Consider the following 25,259-nt stretch of genomic DNA (forward strand, 5'->3'; position numbering starts at 1 on the left):
GGGTCCTGATAGAAGATGTAGCCTGGTCTGGGTATATCTCTGAGAGAACACAGGTTTTCACAGCCTTCCCCAGAAGACGGCACAGTATACCAGAAAGCTCCTGGATCTTGGAGTCAGGAAGACAAGGATATGAATGCCATATACTTACTTATTGACTTTGGACAAGTTACTTAACCTCTCTGAGCCTCAATGTCCATACATCTGTCAAGTGGGAATAATAATGCAAACCGTATAGGGGCACTGTGACAATTCACTGAGATGATATATTGATACTTTTAGAAATTAGCAAAGCACCTGGCATATAGAAATTCAACGAAGGGCAGATGCTAATGGGATTGAGAGAAGAACTGATTTATCACACCTCTATCTCCATCCCACCCCCTCAGATTCCAAACAACCAGTTGCATAGTGGATACAGGAGTCAGGTAGATGGAGATTCATTTTGGAGAAGCAGAATTGAAGAATGCAGTTTTCACATTTGGTCTTTCCTTACTACTCCACTTTGAATTTATCCCGCTCTCTCCCCATGCCCCCGTACTTCTGCCCCGCCCCCATCCCCTGCCTGGGCAGAGCCTGCCTTAGTAAACCTGGGGCCCAGAGGAACAGAAAACACGTCACCCTCAAGGACAGGCCCTCCAGAAGAGAGAAACTGTAAAGGGCTATTCCAGTCCTGAGCAACTCCTCCCAACCAAGCAACTGGGGAAGGAGTGAATATCGGATCAGAGGGAGGGAGGGAGGGATGGAAGTTGCCTTTCCATGGAGTAGGGTTCAAGAGTTACTGCCTAGAATAAGCAGGCACTGCAATTCAAGGAGCCTGGAATGGGTCCCTTTAACTGTTACCTTTCTCCCACCTCCTCTTTGTGTTGGGAAGTGCCTCACGGAGAGCTCAGCAGGAATGGAGCAGACATGGGAATGCCTTCTGGAAGTTCTGTGGTGTCTGCTAAGTTCTCGGACTGGGGGAGAGTGGCCTGTATTCCTGACAGTCACAGGACTGTACTTAAAATTACAACCACCACTACACGTGCTCTCTCTCTTCTCCGGCCTTGATTTTAATCCTTTCCACTTGTCACCATCTGACATACTCTATATATTTGTATTAATTTTTATTGGAGTATAGTTACTTTACAATGTTGTGCTAGTTTCTGCTGTACAGCAAAATGAATCAGTTATACGTATACATATATTCCCTCTTTTTTTGGATTTCCTTCCCATTTAGGTCACCACAGAGCACTGAGTTCTCTGTGCTGTACAGTAGGTTCTCATTAGTTATCTCATTTATACATAGTAGCAATAGTGTGTGACATACACTATAGTTTAGACTTCAGTTTATTTTGACTCTCTCCATCTAGCTTGCACACATCATGATGGCAAGGATTTTCATCCATTTTGTTCCTAGCCGTGTCCCCAGAGCCTTGAACAGTGCCTGGCACATAGTAGGAACTCAGTGAATAGATGTTGAAGAAATGAGTCAGACGCAGCCTGCAGCCCCACATGAGTCAAGGCAGGACTGGTTCCACTGGGTCGCTGTGAGGTCCCATTACTGGAACTCATAACTCCTTGCCAGGATGTGCAGACTTATTTGCAAAGAGACCTGAATCTGGAGATACTCACTCCATGGGTATTGGAAGCGGAAACTTCCTTGAAAGTTAAAGAAGACCTGTTTTCTCCCTTTGGCCCCTGAGAGTCTGGTCTCAACCCCAATCCACTCTTCCCCAAAAGTAGAATCTCCAGTTCCTACTGTTTATCTCACAATGAAGCACAGCAATCTACACGTTGTAGGTGTCCAGGTAATACAGTGGATTGGAATTAAATCGCTGCCTGGGGCTCCTAGAATACACTCCTCACATTGTCCCTACTTGGCAGCAAGAGTTGGGGACACTAAGCACCCTATATCAATACACATAGAATTGTTGTTTAATTTTCTTATTTATTGAGGTAAAATTAACATATAACATTATATTAGTTTCAGGGGTACAACATAATGATTCAGTATTTGTATATATTGTGAAATGATCACCACAGTAAGTCTAGTTAACGTCTGTCACCATATAGTTACAAAAAATGTCTTACTTGTGATGAGAACTTTCAGGTTCCACTCTCTTAGCAACTTTCAGATAGGTAATACAGTATTATTAACTATAGTTACCATGCTGTATATTACATCCCCATGACTTATTTATTTTATAACTGAAAATCTGTACCTTTTAAAATTTATTTTATTGACGTATAGGTGATTTACAACGTTGTGTTCATTTCTGCTGTACAGCAAAGTGATTCAGTTTTACATACATATATATATTCTTTTCGATTATGGTTTATCACAGGATATTGAATATAGTTTCCTGTGCTATACAGTAGGACCTTGTTGTTTATCCATCCTATATATAACAGTTTGCATCTGCTAATCCCAAACTCCCACTCCATCCCTCCCCCACCCAGCCTTCCCGTTGGCAACCACAAGTCTGTTCTCCAGGTCTACGAGTCTGTTTCTGTTTCATGGATAGGTCCATTTATGTCATACTTTAGATTCCACATATAAGTGATATCATGTGGTCTTTCTGGCTTACTTCACTTAGTATGATAATCTCTAGTTCCATCCATGCTGCAAATGGCATTATTTCATTCTTTTTTTATGGCCGAGTAGTATTCCACTGTATATATGTACCATATCTTCTTTATCCATTTCTCTGTCGATGGACATTTAGGTTGCTTCCGCGTTTTGGCTATTGTAAATAGTGCTGCTTTGAACATAGGGGTGCATGTATAGTTTTGTCTGGCTATACGCCCAGGAGTGGGATTGCTGGATCATATGGTAACTCTATTTTTAGTTTTTTGAGGAACCTCCGTACTGTTTTCCATAGTTGCTGCACCAATTTACATTCCCACCAACAGTGTAGGAGGGTTCCCTTTTCTCCACACGCATTCCAGCATTTATTGTTTGTAAATTTTTTGGTGATGGCCGTTCTGACTGGTGTGAGGTGGTACCTCATTGGAGTTTTGATTTGTATTTCTCTAGTAATTAGCGATGATGAGCATCTTTTTATGTACCTGTTGGCCATCTGTGGGTCTTCTTTGGGAAAATGTCTATACAGATCCTCTGCTTATTTTATAATCAAATTATTTGCATTTTTTGCTATTGAGTTGTATGAATTCTTTATATATTTTGGATATTCTTCCCTTATCAGATAGATAGGTGATTTGCAAATATTTTCTCTCATTCAGTATAGTGCCTTATTTTTGTGGATGATTTTCTTTGCTGGGCAAAAGCTTTTTAGTTTGATATAATCCCACTTGTTGGTTTGTGCTTTTATTGCCTTTGCTTTTGTGTCAAATGCAAAACAAACAAACAAAAAAAATCACGAACACTAATGTCACAGAGCTTACCGCCTATATTTACTTCTAGGAGTTTTATGGTTTCAGGTCTTACAGTCAAGTTTTTCATCCCTTTGGGTTAATTTTGTGAGTGGCATTTTGTGAGTGGCATAAGATAGTGTTTCATTCTTTCCCATGTGGCTGTCTGTCCAGTTTTCCCAGCACCACTTTTTGAAGAGACTGTCCTTTCCCCCATTGTATATTCTAGGCTCCTTTGTCATGTTAATTGACCATATATGTGTGGGCTTATTTCTGGGCTCTCGATTCTGTTCCATTGGTCTGTGTGGCTGTTTTTTATTCCAGTGCCACACCAAATGAAATCAGGGAGCATGATGCCTCTGGCTTTGTTCTTTCTTAAGGTTACTTTGGCCAGTTGGATATCTATCTGTGGTTCCATACAAATTTTAGGAGTGTTCTATTTCTGTGAAGAATGCCATATAGGGAATTGCTTTGAGTAATATGGACAATTCTTCCAATCCATGAGCATGGCCTATCTATCTTTTCATCTATTTGTGTAGTCTTTGAGTTCTTTCATCAGTGTCTTATAACAACAGTGTACAGGCCTTTTGCCCCTTGGTTAACTTTATTCCTAGGTATTTTATTCTTTTTTTGATGCAATTATAAATGGTTTTTAAAAATTTCTCTTTCTGGTAGTTTATTAGTATATAGAAACACAACAGATTTTATATATTGATTGATTGATTTTGTATCCTGCAGCTTTTACTGAATTTATTTATTCCAACAGATTTTTGGGTGAAGTTTTTAGGGTTTTCTCTGTGTAATATGTTGTCATATACAAATAATGACTGACAGACAGACAGTTTAACTTCTGCCTTTCTAATTTGGATGCCTTTTTTGCTCTGGATAAGACTTCCAATACTATGTTGAATACAGTGGCATCCTTTGTCTTGTTCCTGATCTTAGAGGAAAAACTGTCAGCTTTTTACCATTGCATATGATGTTAGCTGTGGGCTTTTAGTATGTTGAGGTATGTTCCCTCTATACCCACGTCGTTGAGAGTTTTTCTCGTAAATTTTGTCGAATTTTTTCTGCATCTATCTATTCAGATGATAATACAGTTTGTTCCTTCATTTTGTTAATGTGGTATTTATTTCACATTGATTGATTTGCCAGTGTGAACCATCCTTGCATTCCCTAGAATAAATCCCACTTAATTATGGTGTATGAGCCTTTTAATGTACTGTTGAATTCAGTTTGCTAATAAATATTTTGTTTGTTGAGGATTCTTGCATTTATGTTTAGAGACAGACAGACAGACAGACATTGGCTTGTAAATTTTCTTTTCTTGCAGTGTCCCTAGCTGGTTTTGGTATCAGGGTAATGCTGGCCTTGTAAAATGACTTCGGAGTGTTCCCTCCCCTTTATTATTTTTTGGAAGAGTTAGTTTGAAAAGAATTGGTATTAATTAATTAATTCTTCTTCTTTGAATGTTTAGCAGAATTCACCAGTGAAGCCGAGGGAGCCTGGACTTTTGTTTTGTTTGTTTGGTGGGAGGTTTTTGATTCCTGATTCAATCTCCTTACTAGTAATTGGTCTGTTCAGATTTTATTTATTCAGTCCTTTAATTTGTGGAACACGAATTAAAGAAAGAGCATAAAGCTGAGCATAAAGTTGCTGTTCTCACTAACTAACTAACTTGGGAAAGCATAATTAAGTACCCCCTGCCTAAGGTGAAATGTAATGTATGTTTTCAGGTGTATCTATCTATCAGTGGGTAGTAGAAAAAAGCATCACTGTTTCTCAGGGCAGGCTGGAGTTTTGATGATTGTGATGAGGAGCCCCAGCATGCTGTACCACCTGGCCACCCCACCTTCCCGTTTCTCTTTCTCTGGCACCATGAGTCTGTCCCTTGTGTGGTTCTGAGTGTTGGGGAAGCCTTCAGTCCCAGGAACTGTGTTTCTAACCAGTGTGTCTGTTCTCCAGCTATGACCACGAGGGCCGCCTAACCAATGTGACACGCCCCACGGGGGTGGTGACCAGCCTACACCGGGAAATGGAGAAATCCATCACCATTGACATTGAGAACTCCAACCGTGACGACGATGTCACTGTCATTACCAACCTGTCTTCTGTGGAGGCCTCCTACACAGTGGTACAAGGTAAGCCCCTCACCTACCACCACACCTCACCCCGAGACTGAGCCAAGGCCAGAGGCAGGTGTGAGTTACCAAGCCTGGGAGGACTTCCAGAGACCTCCCACCCCTCAGCTTGCTGTTTTAGTCCATAGCAAACTAACTCTACAAGAGGTCAGTCTTGTAGAAAAGGACTTAATCAGATGCAGGAGAATGTCATCGATACCAAACCAAATGGCTGGATATTTGGAAATGTCTACATATTTATTTATGTGAAAATGTCGGTTTTCATCCCTCTGTACTCTGCCCCCACCTCTCCATCACCAGCACTCCCTACCAACCCAACACACACAGTTACCTTCTCAAAGGTGGTTTTAGTCTCTTGAGCCCACCTTTTTTTTGGTCCCATTCTGATTCTCCCTTTCTTCCAAGCGTTTGTGTGATGAGTGGGTTGTTACAGTCACAGAGCCCTTTAGCAGTCTCTTGCCAAGACCTCAAAGGTTTCTGACCACCTCGTGGTTACTCTTGCTGTTCGACATGACATACAGTCCAGGACAAGTGCACAGACTGGCAAGAAAAGGAATTGTGCAGGTAATGAAGAAGATAGATATAACGTCAGTGGGCTAGCCCATTGGCCGAGGATAAACGTGTCCTCTCGGTAGATAAATGGTGTCATTGCTGGACTATTTATCCCACGACAGAGCCTGTTCCCATGACTCTATTTCTGCTCTACCAGATGATTAATGATGTAGATTTTGCACGATGGCTGCAGTCGTGACTGACAGGTGCGCACTACCCCAAAAGCCAGCCCAGCTGGACTCCTCTGCCCAAATAATCAGGAAGCATCGTAGCTATAAAAGGAGTCTCCGACTCACATTTCCTGCCTGGAACTTTTCGATAAAGGAAAAGGTCAGAAGTCTGATTGATTGACTAGCATAGATTCCATTTGGGAAGACACACACGTTATCAGCACCCACTGGCTCGTTCTCCCTCGTGCTAGTTGAGTCTCTTCAGATTCCTCTGGAGTGGAGATGGCATCACAGTGGAGTCAGCAGCAAATGCATGAGGGGCAGGAAGGTTGCTTTTTCTCTTTGTTTTCTCAAAGAATCCTAGACTTGATTTGCAGTGGAGCTGACCTACGGTAGGCGAAAGGAGAAAAAAAAATTTTTTTAAGTAGTTTTTCCTTTATTTTGTTCCATTTAAGCTAAAATATATATGTTAAAGATCAAGGATTTGATTGACACGAATTGTGTAGGCAAGAGGCATCTTTAAATGTACTATTCATAGTCTTCCCGTGAGTAAAAGAAAAATATCACAGCATAATTATTTCTGGAGTGCCACATATTAATAATGTTTTTCTTTCTGTGGATCAGTGGCATCTCTGCTACTCACCTTAACATTGCGTGTGTGCTAATTGAAGGCAGCCTTACACTGACAGCTGCAAAGTACCATGGAAACCTATAAAAATAGGGGTTCTGTTCTCTCGTGACTAACAGAGTGGATAATGTATTTCCCTCTCCCCGCCCCCCACTTACATTTCTCCAGATCAAGTGCGGAACAGCTACCAGCTCTGCAACAACGGTACCCTGCGGGTGATGTACGCCAATGGGATGGGCGTCAGCTTCCACAGCGAGCCCCACGTCCTAGCGGGCACCATCACCCCCACCATTGGGCGCTGCAACATCTCTCTGCCCATGGAGAATGGCCTGAACTCCATCGAGTGGCGCCTAAGAAAGGAACAGATTAAAGGCAAAGTTACCATCTTTGGCAGGAAGCTCCGGGTAAGTCGTTCCACCCAACTTGTCCCCACAAAGTGGTAGGGGACACCCCCTTTCCTCCAGAGCTGAGGCCATCTCCCACTTCCCAAGCCTCCGTTGCACCTTTCTCTCTTCCCTGGAAGAGACACGTGAGCCACATCCCGCTGGGACTCAGACCTCGGGGAAAACGTTCTGCATTTCCTAGGACTAGAAAAGCTGGGGACTTACCTTACGCTATGAGCAGAGATCCCTCTGGTCTTCTTTTCACACTCGCTATCTTCTCTGTCAACTTTCACTGTTTGCCCAACTCAACAAATGAATTGGTGCCCATGGCTACTGTGTGGTTTTGGTTTGCTAAATACTGAAAGTTTTATAACGTGCTGTTTATGCTCCGGGAGTGGACAGTCTGGTAGAATGTATAAACCTCAGGATAATCCGATGGGTTAAGTGAGTAGAGAGAGGAACATCCAGGGCTTGGTGGGATCACGGAGGAGGCGCTACTATCCAGCCTGCAGGCATCAAGGAAGGCTTCCTAAGAGGAAGTAACAAGCAAACTGCAGCAGGAAGTTTTAACCAACTCTAGCTTCCCCAGACTAGGTAACTTACCCACAAGTTACAGCTTTAAAAACCAATATATAACAACATTTATTGAGGACTTTTATGATGAGAACACTACATTAAATGCTTTACTTGTATTATCTTACTTTCAAGAGCCTTGTGGGAGTAGGTGTTATTATCTCCCTTTTTCAGATGAGGAAACAGAGGCTCTGGGAAGCTAAATAACCGGTCCAAGGGTACAGCGGCTAGCAAACAAACAAACAGCAAAGCCAGGACTCAGCCCCAGTTCTGTCTGTCTGTCTGTCTCACTTGCCAGGATTCTTAACCAGCAGACCTCACAGCTTCCTGATTAGAGCAACAGTCATCCAGATAATCTGGTTCCTGCTCTGTTCACTTACGTGGCATCAAGAGGGACCGGTTCTTACCATCAGGCTCTCCCTCACACTGGGGAGAAGCCTCGGGATCTCCGTCTTCATCAAAGTCAGCACCTGTTTATTGAACACCTAACTAGGAGCTACATGGCACAACAGGGGCCACAAATAAGAAGTCAACTAACAGATAAGATCATTGCAGATTGAGATACTCACCAGGAAGACGGTAAAAAATGCAATGCGGCAGGGTTTCACACATGCTTGGCTTTGGAATTCCTGAGATTAGAAGGCTCACCCTCAACAAAACCTGGGTCATAACTTCTGCCGTGTTATTGGGTTGAAATCCAGCCAGCCCAGGTGACCTCCCTGCAGAGCCAGGCCACTCCATGTTAAGATTCCACCCTTGCCTTTGTCTAGTTGGAGTTTAATTCTCCACGTTAGGTTATCAGCAGTCTCCCATGTTTTTCTTCCTCTGCTGGTATCTGCAGAGTTGCAAGCTGCAGTATCTTCCTAAAGACAAAAATGAAATGAGATTAGTAGCTAAATCCTTAATGACTGGATTTCAGGGCTGTATAATTGATTTTTGATACACTGCACCATAGAAGTTGATTAGAAATAGTAATCGTGCCTTTTCTCTGATAAATCAGTGATGCATTTTGACTAAAAGTTTTCAAAATAAAGATCAATGCAGCCCTAAAATAAAATGGCTATAATCCCAACTCTGAATATTAAAAATCGTAATAATGGTACTCATGGTAATTAGCAGAAGTTAGGCGCACAAGTCTCATAACTGAATTTCTGCCAGGGTTAGATTTGCTGGCATCATGTTTATGCAAATCGAAACACAGCTTTATCTATCAACACCTCAACATTTAATTGTCTGGTGTTAGTTCCTGTAACAATAATCACATATCCATTTAGCTCTCTTAAATGAAAATCACTATGAGATTATAACAGGTTGAGTGGACTGAAAATGTAATTTGAAAATGAGGGAGAAAGCCTGGAATTTATTTGCATCTCATTTATTTTAATTCAATTCATAAATCGTTTAGTGAATGAAATAAAAGCAACTCCTGGAAATTGCCAGGGAGCAGGTGGGAGAAGGTAGAGAGGGAAAGTAGAGTGTCACATGTGAGTCGTGTGACGTGAGCTATCACAGAGGCCAGGATTTCAAGGGAAGGGGTACGTCATTGTATCAGTCTGAAGAGGATGGGGTGTGATCGGTTAACAAATGTGAACAAATAAGCCCTGAAATCAGGGCTTAATGAGCAGGGCTAGACATGGCAGGCATCACTGCCATCCTCCCTGGTGAGAACACAGTGGGGTGACTTCAACTTAACTGCAAGGAAGCCCAGGAAATGGTGTCTTTCTGCATGCCTAAGAAGACAATGAAAGGAGATTTGGTGACCACGTAGCAGGGTCCCTGCCATCCCGATCAGGGCTGAGGGTTGCTTAGCAGAGCGACGTGTTGGGATTTGTCGCGTTAGAAAGACCTCTCAGGCTTCCTCGGGTGCAGAGGAAGATAGATCAGACGGGGACAGGATAGGAGGAGAGGGGTAATCCAAACAAGAAACGAAATCATTAGCAGAGAAAACAGAGGGACATCTGAGAGCTACTTAGCACACACAATTAACAGGATTTGGCAGCTAGCAGGGTTGCTGTGTCATGCTCACCTTTTAAGGGGCCCCTTCCATGATGATGTAGACTGGGAAGCCGAGAAGCCCTCCAGACTTCAGGGGCTGGCCTGCCAGGCTCTGTGGAGGAAAGAGGCAGGGAACTGAACCCCAAGACAGAGATGTGAGATTCTGACAGCCCCAGTGCTGCCACTTGCAATGGGGAAGAACCTGAATGAACTTGCAGGTGCAACCATTGAACCAGCACCATGTAATTGTTGCTCCCCACCTCCGTGGATAACAAGGGATTTGGAGAGCATCTCTGGCGTGGTAACTGAGGGTCTCGTGCATTGAAGCAAATCGCCTGACCTTTCCCAGAGACTGGCAAGCCCCTGGCAGTCTGGCCAGTTGAGTGACGTGAGGGCTCAAGGCTCTGAGCATCCCTGGCGTTTACCGAAAATCTCGGTGAAGATATTACCATAGAACAGTACCCAGTGAAACTAGGTACCCCTTCTTCCAGCATTCCAGCCAAGGGCACCTCTCAGGTGAGGAACGCGTCAGCAGCTCTTACATAAAGGCTGGTGAAATGTAAAATGGTGGATGGATGGACCGTGGCCACCCCCTTCCACCAAAATCTTTATGGCTTTGTTGCTCTGGCAAAATCTCGAGTGGTTGTCCGTGCCCAAACTCAAAGTAGGGAAGGTCTTCATTATGCCTCCCAAGGATTTCTCCAGGAATCTCACTTGAAAGAGTTCCCCTCCCTCAGGCCCTCACCACCCACCACTCTTTCCTGTTTCCTCTGGCCCTCAAAAAACTCACAAAGCTGTTACATCAGGGTACCTGTAAGCTCCATGAGCACGAGGACCATCTCACCGCTGTATCCCTGGTGACAAGTGCCATGGGATGGGCATTCAGACAGTGGGTGACAAAGGAAGGTATGATGACCATGCCCCCTTCTAAGGCGCCTCCTTGGAACATGCTTAGTGCATAAATGCCTCCGTATCTGTCAGGGATCTTTCCACTGCAAGAGACAGGAAGTGCACTCAAATTAGCTCAATTAAAATGGGCATGCGTTGTCTTGCCTCACGGGCCCCTACCAGAGAGGCGCTAACCTTAGCGACTTCACCAGCTCAAATGATATCATCAGGTTGACATCCTTCTCTCGGCCCCCTTCCATCTCTTAGCAATGTTTCCCTTGACACTTTTAGCCTAATTTACCCCTACATTCGACTGGTGACCTCTTCACCCTGGGAGTCAGGCAGACTTGACTAAAGATGACTCCAGGCTGATATACCAGTTCAGCTTAGTGACCCAGGGGGAAGAGGAAGCAATCTCTTACAGAATTAAAATCTAAAATCCCTTGGAAGAACTCTGAATGGCCTGGCACAGATGGAATGGCAGTCACACCCCTGGGCCAATCACTGGTCAGGCAGGTGGGGGTCTGTGATTGGCTGGGTCACACGTGGACACGTGTCTCTTGTGACGGACATCTCAGTAAAAACTCCTAGATGGGGAAACCTTAGAGGAAGGGGGTGCTACACCCAAAGAAGGAAGAGATGGTTAAATCACACTCATACACACCCAGGTATATTCTTCATCCTCCCTCCCTCCAAAGCCTAATCATAAAGCAAACTTCTGGTCCTGAGGACCTCTTAATGCATTAATGCTCCTCCCCTCCAGCAAGACTTTTTTCTAGACTTTTGGAAGAGAGAACTGAAACCACCTCCTCCTGTTAAGATTTAAAACTTCTGCTCTTTCCTAAGATGGGTTTAGTGCATGATTCTCTCTGATAAGGAAGGCATATAACCACCCTCTAGGATATTTCCTCCTGATTATGATTTACATAGAGATTGCAAAAGCAAGAAACAGCTACATGTGTAGGTAGCAGAACAAAAGGAAAACTGCTTCCCAGATAATCTTCCATCATGATATTGGTATTAGTGTTATTAGTATTCCAGGAAGTGGGAGTTAGTAATTTTGTTTTGGTTTCTGTATGATTAATATGACATTGCAATTACACGTTGGCTTGTGTTACTTTTACTTTTGTGGCAAATGACAGTGACGCAGGAACAAGGTGGGAGGCGGGTGTGCACGTGTGCCTGTGAACACACGCACGTGAACTCAGTTCTGCACGGAACCCACTCAGGTAGGTCTGTTAACATATGCAGTCATCACAAGAGCCTGAATTTTATCAGCCCTTCCTGCCACAGTGCCTTCATTCTACACCAACCAACGTTTTATTTTTTCAAACACCTATTCCGTTCCTGGCACTGGACGAGGCACTGAGTGTATGTTAGTGGACAGACAAGACACTGAATTCTGAGCAGTGCTCGTGCAGGCAGAACTTGCTATAAATGTAATATTAGCTTAAATAATATATAATTGGAAGGGTAAGCCTCTGCAAACTATATTCAACAAGGTATCCCCCAAGCAAACATTACTTTCGGATGACTTGCTTGCTGTTTTGATTGGTGCGATGGAAAAGTGGAAAGACCCTCATGGAGCTTTATGCCGTAGCAAGGGGAAACAGATAATAATCAAATAAGTTACAGGGCTTCCCTGGTGGCACAGTGGTTGAGAATCTGCCTGCCAATGCAGGGGACACGGGTTCGAGCCCTGGTCTGGGAAGATCCCACATGCCGCGGAGCACCTGGGCCCGTGAGCCACAATTACTGAGCCTGCGCGTCTGGAGCCTGTGCTCCACAACAAGAGAGGCTGCGATAGTGAGAGGCCCGCGCACCGCGATGAAGAGTGGCCCCCGCTTGCCACGACTAGAGAAAGCCCTCGCACAGAAACGAAGCCCCAACACAGCCATAAATAAAATAAATTAATTAATTTAAAAAAAAAAAGTTACAAATAGTGTAAAGAAATGGTGATGGGTGCTCTGGAAAAAAAAAAAAAAATGGTTGAGATAACAGGGAATGTCTGATTTAGGTTAAGGCCACTCTAGGAAGATGACATTTGGGCTGAGAACTGAATGAAGAGTAGGAAATTTTCAGGAATGGAATGGCAAGAAAGCCTTCTGTGCTAAGGTACCAGCATGCGCAAAGGCCCTGAGGCAGAACATGAGCCAGTGTAGCTGGAGCAGACTAGCTGGGGGGGGTGGTGAGGTCAAGGGATTGGGGCCTGACTGGTGCTGCTAAGGATCTTAGAAACATAGACGTCCTCCCCAGATGTACCCACTGTTGAACACAAAGGAGCATTCATCTGCAGGCTGGACTGCCTTCCCTGCTTCTGAGAGGCTAGGAGACACGCAACATACTTGACTTCTACAAGTTCAGGTTGCAGGATGACAAGTCCAAGTCCGTTCAGGTCGTCTGGGCTGAGGCTCCATATCAGACACCCCTCCTCTCTGCCACATCCCTGCCCATGGACCACCTGCCCCCACTAGAACACTCCCACAGCATCGGAAGTGAGGTTCTCTGCCTGGGCAGGGCCCTTGCTTACCACCCGAGCTTTCACCTGCTGACCGCCCCCTCTGGAATATTCTCCCTGACTCATCTCCTGCCCTCACCTGTGAAATCTCATACTTTGGGCCCCACTGAGGCAGCAGTTCCTCTGGGAAACTGGCCTCGTCCGTCCAGTTCTGGCTCCGTGTCCCTCCTCCGTTCCCGTAGTGCCTTCCTCTGTTTACTCATCACCACACGAATGTTTTTCATTGTTGGTTCATGTGTCTTTATCCTCCTCTGACCTGTAAGGTCATGAGGTCAGGGGCCCTAACTGTCCTGCTCTAGTTTAAATATTGATCACGTTAACAAGCACTGAGTAGGTGCTCAGTCAATGCTGAATGAGTGGATGTGATTTTAAGTTGACATCATGAAAATCCTCTCCCTCCAGCCTCTGTCTATTAATTCCAGGTCTCGGGGGTTCCTCCCAGAATGACTCCAATTGCTCTTTAGAATGAAGGAAGCCTTTCAGATACTTGGAAGTCACAAATGTCCTGCTCACATTTTCTCATCTCAGTTTTTCATGTTAGAGCTTAGATCATCAGAGCTGCCAGCGTGCTTATACTCGGTCTGATTCAACCCCCTTACTCACAAATGTTTGAGCACCAAGCACGTTCCAAAATAATAGAGACACTAAGAAAAATAAGATAAAGTCTCTACCCACTAGGAGCTCACAGGCTCATGACAGATAAGGAAACTGAGGCATGACCAGTGAAAGTTCTGCTTTGTAATGACAAAACTGATCAGTGTTAAAACTGCAACTCAAATTCAGGTCTCTCCACCTTTCTACCTCACCGCCATCCAAAACAGCATATCATCCAAAAATCATGTTTGCTTGGGGAATACATTATTTAATGTGTTTGCAGAGGCTTACCCTTCTAATTATGCATTATTTAAGCTAATATTAAATTTATAGCAAGCTGTTATGTCTGCTCCAGCCCTGATCCCATCATAGCATGGAGTCTTGTATGGGAGCTGCTTTTTAAATCCCAGAGGACTGACCCAGAAAGGAAATGAAGATGTCATCTAGGCCAGGCTTTTCCTCTGGGTGGGTGAATAACTAAACTCTCCAAGCGGGGAGTTCTGCTTTTCAGCATTGCCAGACATGGAGACTCTCTTGCCCTCCCTCACTAATCTTTTCTGGGTTTCCCAGACGTGAAGTGGGATGGGCAAGGGATTCTGCTGTAAGTCTAACTGAGGTCTCTCCTGCTGTGCTACAGTGCCATTTCCAGGAGGGGATCCAGCCCAGTGTTAACTTCCTCTTTCCAGTTTCTCGATTCGCCAGCTCCCGACATTGCCCCTCAAGCTAAGTTAGAGTCACCAGTTATAGGCCCAGCAGGACCATTTTAATGACAGCGTTTCCTTTTCTCAGGGTTTTTTTTACAAGGCTCCTTGTGACAGGCGTGTGCCTGGAGAGATCAAAACATTCTGGAGGGAGAGTCCACATCGGGAAACTACTTCCCAAAGTCTGCCCTCTGCAAAAATAAAAACCATGCTAAATAGCTGAGTTTTATTAACTGGGGAAGCCAGGCTGAGGAAAATGCCCAATAATTAAAAATAATGGCTTCCTTACAAACACAAAATTGTATTAATTTGAAAACTGGTTTCTCTATCACTGAATACCTACTGAGCTGGCTGGGAAGGGAATTGTGCTGATCCTGGCAGTGAAAATAATTCAAAATAACTTTTATGTTCTCCAGGAAGCCTGAAGGTTAATTTAAATATTTTTAGGTGGAATTCAGAATAAGAGAACAGTGTGGCTAAATGAAAGCTCCTGCACACTCTGAAGTCGGGGGCAGGTGCCTATGAAGAGATGAGCATGCCTGTCAGACCCTCCAAGATCTCGAACCCCATAGCCCAGGCACCTCCCCTTTAATAAAGGGACCCTCACAATTAAAGATATTTGACTAGATTATATGGCTGGCCTGAACTCCTTGACTCAGCTTCCAGTGAATTTATTATATTTAAGTATTAGAAGGATCAGGCATTTTTATAGAAATTACGTATTTCAAAAGTTAACTCAGCGACATCACCAAGATGGGAACATAGGCCATCCCTGACTTTGCCCTCACAAGCACAGCAGCTAACAAGGATTCATGGACAGGAAACCACCAAGAGCATCCTAGAACACAGGGCGAGGCTGAGCCACCCCCCACCCTCCACCCCGCCCCACCCCGGGCCTTGCACCACAGAGATCAAGACATGTGTATCAGAAGGCTAACAGGAGCAGCTGCACGCTGACTGCATTGCCCCTCCCCCAGGCCAACACAGCTCCACTAGTGGGAAAAGAGAGCTCGTGGGCGACATCTGGGACCCCCCAGCATTGTGAGCTGCTTTGTGAGAGCGGCTACTCCTGTATCACCCAACAGGGACTGCAGGAGAATCTGCGGGGCTCAACCACTGGGAAGCTGATCCTGATGGAGAAAGGGGAAGGGGCTTGCAACAACCAGCACTCAGATCTCGGTAGACCGAGTCCCTCCCTGCAGCGCCTAGGTAGTAATCCCAACCAGCAGCTTTGCTCAGCTGCAGAACCAAGTCAGTCTGAGCAGGGAACTTGGCAGGGTGCAAGCCAGGTCCTCAAACGAGGAGTTTTGCCAGCTCTGGAGGCTGATCTGCCCACTTCCCCCTCCAAGGCATGGAAACCCAGTAATGCTCAAGCCAGGAGGCAGGCAGGCAGAGCTGATTGCCCCAGAGCAAAGTCAGTACCAGGCATGGAGGGATCCCCTGATATGCCCAGACAGGGGGAGTTCATTCACAGCCCCACTGCTGCTAAGTGTAGCTCTCAGCCCCTTCCAACCAGAAAGCCTGTTCAGAAAATTAGGGAGATGCCTGAAATGGACCCTCCTGCCCCACCCAGGCATGGGAGCAGATCATAGGCCTACCAGCTGCTGAGTGTGTCTCCCCACCCTGACTGGCCAGGGGGACTGGTGGGAAAATGTAGAGGCTGTATAGCACAGCAAGCTCAAACAGAGAGGTGGGCAGGCAGAGCTGATAGCCTGCAGAGCAAAGCCAGTGGCCCTATTTGGCCAGGGAACTTGGGGCAGGGGTTGGTTTGAATCAAGATCACAAACAGATGATAGCCTTACAAACCTTGGAGCTAGTTCTTCCACTGCGCCCAAGCAGGGAAACTAATTTGTAGCCCCACTCATTGCTGACTATAGGCTTCAGCCCACCCGACCAAGGAACCTAACCACAGCACATGGGAAGCTATGTAGCCCATCCATCTGCCCTGCTTACAGTGGCACTTGAACAGAGAGCACAGTCCATGGCTTTTCCCATCTGCAGAGCAAAACCTGTAGCCCCCATCTGGAGAGGGAATTCAGTACACACTCTTTCCAAATTCAAGTCCTGAAACAAGCCACGCAGACCCTGGATTCCATTCTGCTGCCCCACTAGGGCAGGGCAGATACCTACTGCTAAATACAGTACCCAGGCCCAATGGTCTAATAAGCCTGACCAGAGAACCCAGGCAACTGCAGAGCCCATCCTACAGCCCCACTTAGGCACGGAACCAAGATAAGAGTCCTATCCAACTGTTCTCAGTCAGCAGCACACCCTCCCACCCCTGGCCTCAGAGCTCAGGCAGTTGCCTCATCCAAAAATAGACCCTGATAGCAAGCCCCACCTGCTCAAGGTCGTTATCAGCAGACAGTTGCAGAAACTAAAACTGAGCTAACTGGTGAAGAATTCTCTCTACCAAAGCAAACCTACAAAGTCTAGAAGAGAGACCACTTACTCAAATGCACAGATACCAACGTAAGGAATGAAAGCTCATGAAAAATCAGGGAAATATGACACCACCAAAGGAAACTAAGAGAACTTCAGTAACTGACCCTACTTAAATGAATATCTATGAACTGTCAGCCAAAGAATTCAAAAGAGTCCTCTTAAAGAACTTTAGTGAACTGCAAGAACACACAGACAAATGAAATTAGGAAAACAATTCATGAACATGACAAGAAGTTGAACAAAAATAAAAACCATGAAAAAATTCTAGAACTGAAAAATACAATAACTAAACTGAAGAATTCAATAAAGAGCTTCAAAAGCAGACTCAATACAGAAGAAAAAAAAGTCAGCAACCTGGAAGACAGGACAGTTGAAATTATCCAGTCAGAGGAGCAAAAAAGAAAAAGAAAAGAAAAGAAAAACAGCAATGAAAGCCTTTGCACTTATGAGACACAAGCCCCCCACCCCCGCAAAAAAAAAAAGAATATTTGCATTATGAGAATTCCAGAAGAGAAAGAGAAAGGAACAGAAGGTATACTTAAAGAAATAATGGCTGAAATCTTCCCAAACCAAAAAAGAGAAATGGACATCCAGATCAATGAGGCCCAAAGGACCCCAAATAGGTTGAACCCAAATAGGACTACACTGAGACACATTGCAATTAACATTGTCAAAAGTCAAAGATAAAGAAAGTTGAAAGCAGCAGGACAAAAGACAGACATTACATACAAGGGAATCTCCATGAGACTACCAGCAGGTTTCTCAACAGAAACTTTTCAGGCCACGAGGGAATGGGATGATATATTCAAAATATTGAAAGGGGAAAAAAAAAAACTGTAAACCAAGAATTCTATACCCAGCAAAGTTGTCCTCATAAATGAAGGAAGGAAAAGACTCATGAGCAAACAAGAGCAAGGGAGTTCACCACCATTAGACCTGCTTTACCAAAATGGTAAGGGAGTTCTTTGAGTGGAAGTAAAAGGTCACTAATTAACATCATAAAAACAGAAGAAAGTAGCATAAAACTTACTTTTAATGGTAAACATATAGTCAGAATTAGATTATGTAATATGGTAAGAGTAGTGTGAATTCACTTACTACTCTAGTTATAAGTTAAAAAATAATAATAATCATAACTACTATAATCTGTTAGTAGTTACATAGTATTAAAAATATGTAAACTGTAACATCAATACCCAAAATGTGAGAAGTAAAAGTGTAAATTTCAGGAATTATATTAAAGCTAAGTTGTTATCAGTTTAAAATAGAATGTTATCATTTTAAGATATTTTATGTAAGCCTCATGGTAACCACAAAGGGAAAAACCTGTAGTAATTACACAGAAGAACATGATAAAGAAGCCAGAGAACACTGGTACCAAAAGACATCAAAACACACACAAAAAAAAGACATCAAAACACACACAAAAGAAAGACAGCAAGGGGAATTCCCTGGCAGTCCAGTGGTTAGGACTCCATGCTTCCACTTCAGGGAGCCCAGGTTTGATCCCTGGTCAGGGAACTAAGATCCCACAAGCTGCACAGTGTAGCCAAAAAAAAAAAGAAAGAAAAAAAGGACAACAGGATATGAAAAGGGGAACAATGCATCTACAAGAAAGCCAGAAAATGATGAAAAAAATGGCAACAGTAAGTCCTTACTTATCAATAATTACTTCAAATGCAAACATTAAATTCTCTAATTAAAAGACATAGAATGGCTGAATTGATTTAAAAATGAAAAGTTCCAACAATATGCTGCCTTATATGATACTCACTTTAGCCTTAAAGACATGTATAGACTGAGAGTGAAAGGATGGAAAAGATATTTCAAACAGATGATAATCCCCAAAAAAGCAAGAGTAGCTATACTTATATGAAACAAAAGAGACTTTAAACTAAAAATGGTAAAAAGAAACAGAAAAGTTCATTATATACTGATAAAGAGGTCAATCCATTAAGATATAACAATTATAAATATTTATATACTCAACACTGAAGCATCTAAATATATAAAACAAAAACAGAGCTAAAAGGAGAAATAAACGGCAACACAAAAATAGTTGGGAGGGAACTTCCTGGCAGTCCAGTGGTTAAGACTTGGGCTTTCACTGCTGTGGACCCGGGTTCGATCCCTGGTCAGGGAAGTAAGATCCCCCAAGCCGTGTGGTGCGGCCAAAACCAACCAAAAATAGTTGGGAACTTTAATATCCCACTTTCAACAATGGATAGATCCTTCAGACACAGAATCAGTAAGGAAACAGCAGATTTGAGCAATGCTATAGACAAAATAGACCTAACAGACATATACAGAACATGCTATCTGACAACAGCAGAAAACACATTCTTCAAGCGCCCATGGAACAGTTTCTAAGATAAACTATGTGTTGGGCCACCAAACAAGTCTTAGCAAATTAAAGAAGATTGAAATCATAGCAAGTTTCTCCTCTGACCACAGTGGTATGAAACTAGAAATCAGTAACAGGAGGAAAACTAGAAAATTTACAAATACATGGAAATTTTAAAACACTCTCCTGAGCAACCAATGGATCAAAAACAAACTAAAGCAGACATTTTAAAAGTATTTTGAGACAAATGAAAATGGAAATACAACATACCAAACCTTATGGGATGCAGCAAAAGCAGTTCTAAGAGGGAAGTTCACAGCAACAAACACCTGCACTAAGAGGCAAGAAAGATTCCAAAGAAACAACCTAACTCTATGCCTTAAGGAACTAGAAAAAAGGAGAACAAACTGAGCCCAAGGTTACCAGAAGGAAGGAAATAAAAGAGCAGAAATAAATAAAAAAGAGAATGAGAAAACAATAGATGATATAAAACAAACTCACAGTTGGTTCTTTGAAAAGATCAACAAAACTGACAAACCCTTAGGTACACCAACCAAGGCAAAAAGAGAAGGGACCCAATCAACAAAATTATAAATGAAGGGCTTCCCTGGTGGCACAGTGGTTAAGAATCCGCCTGCCAGTGCAGGGGATACGGGCCCTGGTTCAGGAAGATACCACATGCTGCAGAGCAACTAAGCCCATGTGCCACAACTGCTGAGCCCATGTGCCACAACTAAGGAAGCCCGAGTGCCTAGAGTCCATGCTCCGCAAAAAGAGAAGCCACCACAATGAGAAGCCCGCACACCGCACCAAAGAGTAGCTCCTGCTCACCGCAACTAGAGAAAGCCCTCGTGCAGCAACGGAGACCCAACGCAGCCAAAAATAAAATAAAATAAATTTATTTTTAAAAAATTATAAATGAAGAAGGGCACATTACAATTTATACTACAGAAATACAAAGGATCATAGGAGGCTCCTCTGAACAACTATACACCAACAAACTGAATAACCTAGAAGAAATGGAAAGTTCTTAGAAACATACAAGTTACCAAGACTGCATCAGGAAGAAATAGAAAATTTGAACAGACCAATTACTAATAAGGAGACAATCAGTAACCAGAAATTGCCCAATGAAGATAAGCTCAGGACCAGATGGCTTCACTGGTGAATTTTCCCAAACATTTTAAGAAGAATTAATACCAACCATTCTCAAACTCTTTCAAAAAAATAAAGAGGAGGGAACACTCCCCCAAGCTTATTTTACAAGGCCAGCATTATCCCGATACCAAAACCAGAAAAGAAAACTACAGACCAATATCCCTAATGAATATAGATGCAAAAATTCCCAATAAAATACTAGCAAACCAAATTCAGCAGCACATTAAAAGGATCATTCACCATGACCAAGTGGGATTTACCCCTAGGATGCAAGGATGTTTCAACATATGCAAAATAGTCAGTGTGATACACCACATTAATAGAATGAAAGAAAAAAATCATATGATTATGTCAATATATGCAGGAAAAAAGCATCTGACAGAATTCAACACCTGTCTGTGATAAAAACGCTTAACAAATTAGGTATAGATAGAACATACCTCAACATAATAAAGGCCATATATAACAAGCCCATAGCTACATCATACTGAACAGTAAAAGGTTGAAAGCTTTTCTTGTAAGATCAGGATCAAGACAAGGGTGCCCACTCTCACCACTCCTATTCAACATAGTATTGAAAGTTCTAGCCAGAGCAGTCAGGCGAGAAAAATAAATAAAAGGTATCAGAATTGGAAAGGAAGAAGTAAAATTATCTCTATTTGCAGATGACATGATTTCATACACAGAAAATCCTAAATACTCTGCCAGAACACTGTTGGATATAATCAACAAATTTGGCAAGAGTGTAGGATACAAAATTAACATACAGAATTCAGTAGTGTTTCTATACACTCACAATGAATTATCTAAAAAAAAATAAAGAAAATGATGCTATTTGCAGTAGCATCAAAAACAATAAAATACTTAGGACCAAATTTACTAAGGAGGTGAAAGATTTCTACTTTGAAAAATACAAGACACTGATAAAAGAAATCAAAGAAGACACAAATAAATGGAAAGGTGTCCCAATTTCACTGAATGGAAGAATTAAGATTGTTAAAATGTCAAAACTACCAAAAGCCATCTCTAGATTCACTGCAATCCCTATTACGATTCCAATGGCATTTTTACATAAGTAGAAAAAAAATTCTAAAATTTATATGGAACCACAACAGACCCCGATGACCAAAGAAATCCTAAGAAGGAAGAACAAGGCAGAAGGTATCACACTTCCTGGTTTCAAGCTAAACTGCTAAGCTACAGTCATCAAAACAGTATGGTACTGGCATAAAAACAGACAGATAGACCAATGGAATAGAACTGAGAGCCCAGAAATAAATTCAAGCTTGTACAGTCAACTGTATTTGACAAGGGAGCCAAGAATACTCAATGGAGAAAAGACAGTCTCTTCAATGAATGGTGCTGTGAAAATTGGATATTCACATGTAAAATAATGAACCTAGACCCCTGTCTTAGACCTCTCACAGATATTAACTTGAAATTGATTAAAGACTTAAAATGTAAGACTTGAAATGATCAAACTCCTAGAGGAAAAAATAGGAAGAAGCTCCTTGATATGGGTCTTGGTAATGATCTTTTGGATATGACACCTAAAGCACAATCAACAAAATCAAAAATAAACAAGTGAGAATACATCAACTATAAAGCTCTGCACAGCAAAAGAAACAATCAACAAAGTGAAATGACAATTACAAAATGGGAAAAAAATATTTGTGAACCATATATCTGATAAAGGGTTAACATCTAAAATTTATTTTAAAAACCTCATACAATCCAATGGCAAAAAAAAAAAAAAAATTAAAAATTGGATTGGGCAAAGGACCTGAATGGAAATTTTTCCAAAGAAGATATACAGATGGCCAACAGGTACATGAAAAGATGCTCAACATCACTAATCACTAGGAAAATGCAAATCAAAAACACAATGAGATATCACCTCACCACCACCCCCACCCCCCATTAGAATGACCATTCTAAAAAGACAAGAGTTAACAAATGTGGTGAGGATGTGGAGAAAAGGGAACTCTTGTGCACTATTCGTGGGGTTGTAAATTGGTGCAGCCACTATGGAAAACAGTATGAAGGGTCCTCAAAAAATTAAAAATATAGAACTACTATATGATCCAGCAATTCTACTTTTGGGAATATGTCTGAAGGAAAAAAACAATGGATATCTGTTTCCCCATGTTCATAGCAGCTATTTATAATAGCTAAAATATGGAAATATCCTAAGTGTCCATTGACAGTGAATGGATAAAGAAGTTGTGGTATATATATACAATGGAATGTTACTCAGTCATTAAAAAAATGAGGAAATTCTGCCATATGCAACAACATGGATGAACCTTGAGGGCATTGTGCTAAGTGAAATAAGTCAGAGACCAACACTGTACGATCTCACTTACAGGTGTAATCTATAAAACAAACAAACAAAACTCCCAAAACTTATAGTAAACGAGATCAGATTTGTGGTTACCAGAGGCAGAGGTGGGGGAGGTAGAACTGGAGGAAGGTGATCAAAATGCACAAACTTCCAGTTATAAGATAAATAAGTGCTAGGTATGTAATGTACAACATGATGACCATGGTTAACCCTGCCGTATGATATGTGTGAAAGTTGTTAAAGAAAAGTATTACATAATGACAAAGGGGTAAATCCAACAAGAGAATATAATATTTGTAAGTATTTATGTAAGTATTTATGCACCCAACATAGGAGCACCTAAATATATAAAGCAAATATTAACAGATCTCAAGGGAGAAATAGACAGGAATACAACAATAGTAGGAGACTTAATACCCCACTTACATCAACGGATAGATTATCCAGACAGAAAATCAATAAGGAAACATTGGCCTTAAATGACATATAAGACCAGATAAATTTAACAGCTATAAGTAGAATGTTCCATCCAAAAACAACAGAATACACATCTCCTCAAGTGCACTTGGAACTTTCCCCAGGATAGATCATATATGAGGCCACAATACAATTCTTAAAAAATTTACAAGGTTGAAATCATATCAAGCATCTTTTCTGACCACAATGGTATGAAACTAGAAATAGAACTCAATTAGAAGAAGAAAACTAGAAAATTCACAAGTATATGGAGATTAAACAACATGCTATATAGATCAATGAGTGAAACAAATCAAAAGAGAGCTAAAAAAATACCTTGAGACAAATGAAAACGGAAATACAACATACTAACACTTAAGGGATGCAGAAAAAGCAGTTCTGAGAGGGAAGTTCATAGCGATAAATGTCTACCTGAAGAAACAAGAAAAATCGTAAATACACAATCTAACTTTATACCTCAAATGAAGCCCAAAGTTAGTAGCAGGAAGGAATAATACAGATCAGAGCAAAAAAATGAATGAAATAGAGATTAAACAATAGCAAAAATTCAATGAAACCAAGAGCTAGTTCTTTGAAAAAATAAACAAAACTGACAAACCTTTAGCTAGACTTAAGAAAAAAGAGAGGACTCAGATAAATAAAATCTGAAATGAAGGAGAAGAAATTACAATCGATATCACAGAAATAAAATGATCATAATAGATTACTATGAACAATTATACACCAACAAATGGACAACGTGAAGAACTGGATAAATTTCTAGAAACATACAACATACAAAGACTGAATCATGAAGAAAGAGACCATCTGAACAGACCAATTACTAGTAAGGAGATTGAATCAGTAGTCAAAAACCTCGCACGAAACACAAGTCCAGGATCACATGGCTTCACTTGTGAATTCTACTTAACATTCAAAGAAGAATTCATACCAGTCCTTCTAAAAAGAATGCTTCCAAACTCATTTAACAAGGCCAGCATTATCCTGAAACCAAAACCAGACAAGGACACTGCAAGAAATAATTACAGGCCAATATCCCTGATGGACATAGATGAAAAAATCCTCAACATAACGTTAGCAAACTGAATTCAACAATACATTAAAAGAATCATACATATGATCAAGTGAAATTTATTCCAAGGATGCAAGGATGGTTCAACATCAATAAATCAATGTGATACACATTTACAAGATAAAGGATAAAAATCATATGACCATTTCAATAGATGTGAAAAGCATTTGTCAAAATTCAACATCCATTTAGATAAAAACCTTCAGCAAAGTGAGTGTAGAGGGAACGCGTACCTCAACATAATAAAGGCCATATATAATAAGCTTATACCTAACATCATATTCAATGGTGAAAGGCTGAAAACTCTTCTTTTAAGATCAGGAACAAGACAAGTACACCCACTCTTGCCACTTTTATTCAACACAACATTGGAAGTCCTAGCCACAGCAGTTAAGCAGGAAAAATAAGTAAAAGGCATCCAAATGGGAAAGGAAGAAGTAAAACTGTCACTATTTGCAGAAGCCATGAAATTATATATAAAACACCATAAAGACTTTACCAAAACAAAACAAAAAAATAAACGAATTCAGTAAAGTTGCAGGGTACAAAATTAATATACAGCAATCTGTTGCATTTCTATACACTAGTAACAAATTATCAGAAAGAGAAATTAAGAACACAATCACATTTACAATTGCATCAAAACAAACAAAATACCTAGGAATAAATTTAGCCAAGGAGGTGAAACACCTGTACACTGAAAACTGTAAAACATTGATGAAAGAAACTGAAGGTGACACAAATAAATGGAAAGGTGTTCCATGCTCATAAAGTGGGAGAATTAATATTGATAAAATGCCCATACTACCGAAAGCAATTTACAAATTCAATGCAATCCCTAACAAAATTCCAATGGCGTTTTTCACAGAAATAGAGCAGACATTCCTAAAATTTGTATGGAACCACAGATACCCAAATGGCAAAA

At 41.7% G+C, this 25,259-nt stretch overlaps 1 protein-coding gene and 1 long non-coding RNA gene across 6 annotated transcripts in view; one reads left to right on the plus strand and one right to left on the minus strand.

Moving 5' to 3' along the window:
- The window catches only part of TENM2 (teneurin transmembrane protein 2), a 988,081-nt gene that overhangs the window by 932,264 nt on the left and 30,558 nt on the right, over positions 1-25,259 (plus strand). For all 3 annotated transcript variants that reach the window (XM_061188437.1, XM_061188438.1, XM_061188439.1), the window contains 2 exons: positions 5,317-5,492; positions 7,011-7,246. In XM_061188437.1, the coding sequence (XP_061044420.1) occupies positions 5,317-5,492; positions 7,011-7,246 (412 nt within the window). The remainder of the gene's footprint in view (positions 1-5,316; positions 5,493-7,010; positions 7,247-25,259) is intronic.
- LOC133091069 (uncharacterized) overlaps positions 4,997-25,259 on the minus strand; it is a 65,165-nt gene continuing 44,902 nt past the window's right edge. For 2 of the 3 annotated variants that reach the window (XR_009700850.1, XR_009700851.1), the window contains exons 4-9: positions 10,605-10,785; positions 9,825-9,905; positions 8,368-8,661; positions 7,451-7,754; positions 7,001-7,192; positions 4,997-6,601 (exon numbers count right to left, since the gene is read on the minus strand). This is a non-coding gene — a long non-coding RNA (uncharacterized LOC133091069). Of the gene's footprint in view, positions 6,602-6,869; positions 6,924-7,000; positions 7,193-7,450; positions 7,755-8,367; positions 8,662-9,824; positions 9,906-10,604; positions 10,786-25,259 lie in introns of those variants that run through there. The other variant, XR_009700852.1, reaches the window with a different exon arrangement.

The sequence above is a fragment of the Eubalaena glacialis genome, chromosome 4 (assembly GCF_028564815.1).
Source record: "Eubalaena glacialis isolate mEubGla1 chromosome 4, mEubGla1.1.hap2.+ XY, whole genome shotgun sequence".
In the NCBI taxonomy this organism is placed as follows: Eukaryota; Metazoa; Chordata; class Mammalia; order Artiodactyla; family Balaenidae; genus Eubalaena; species Eubalaena glacialis.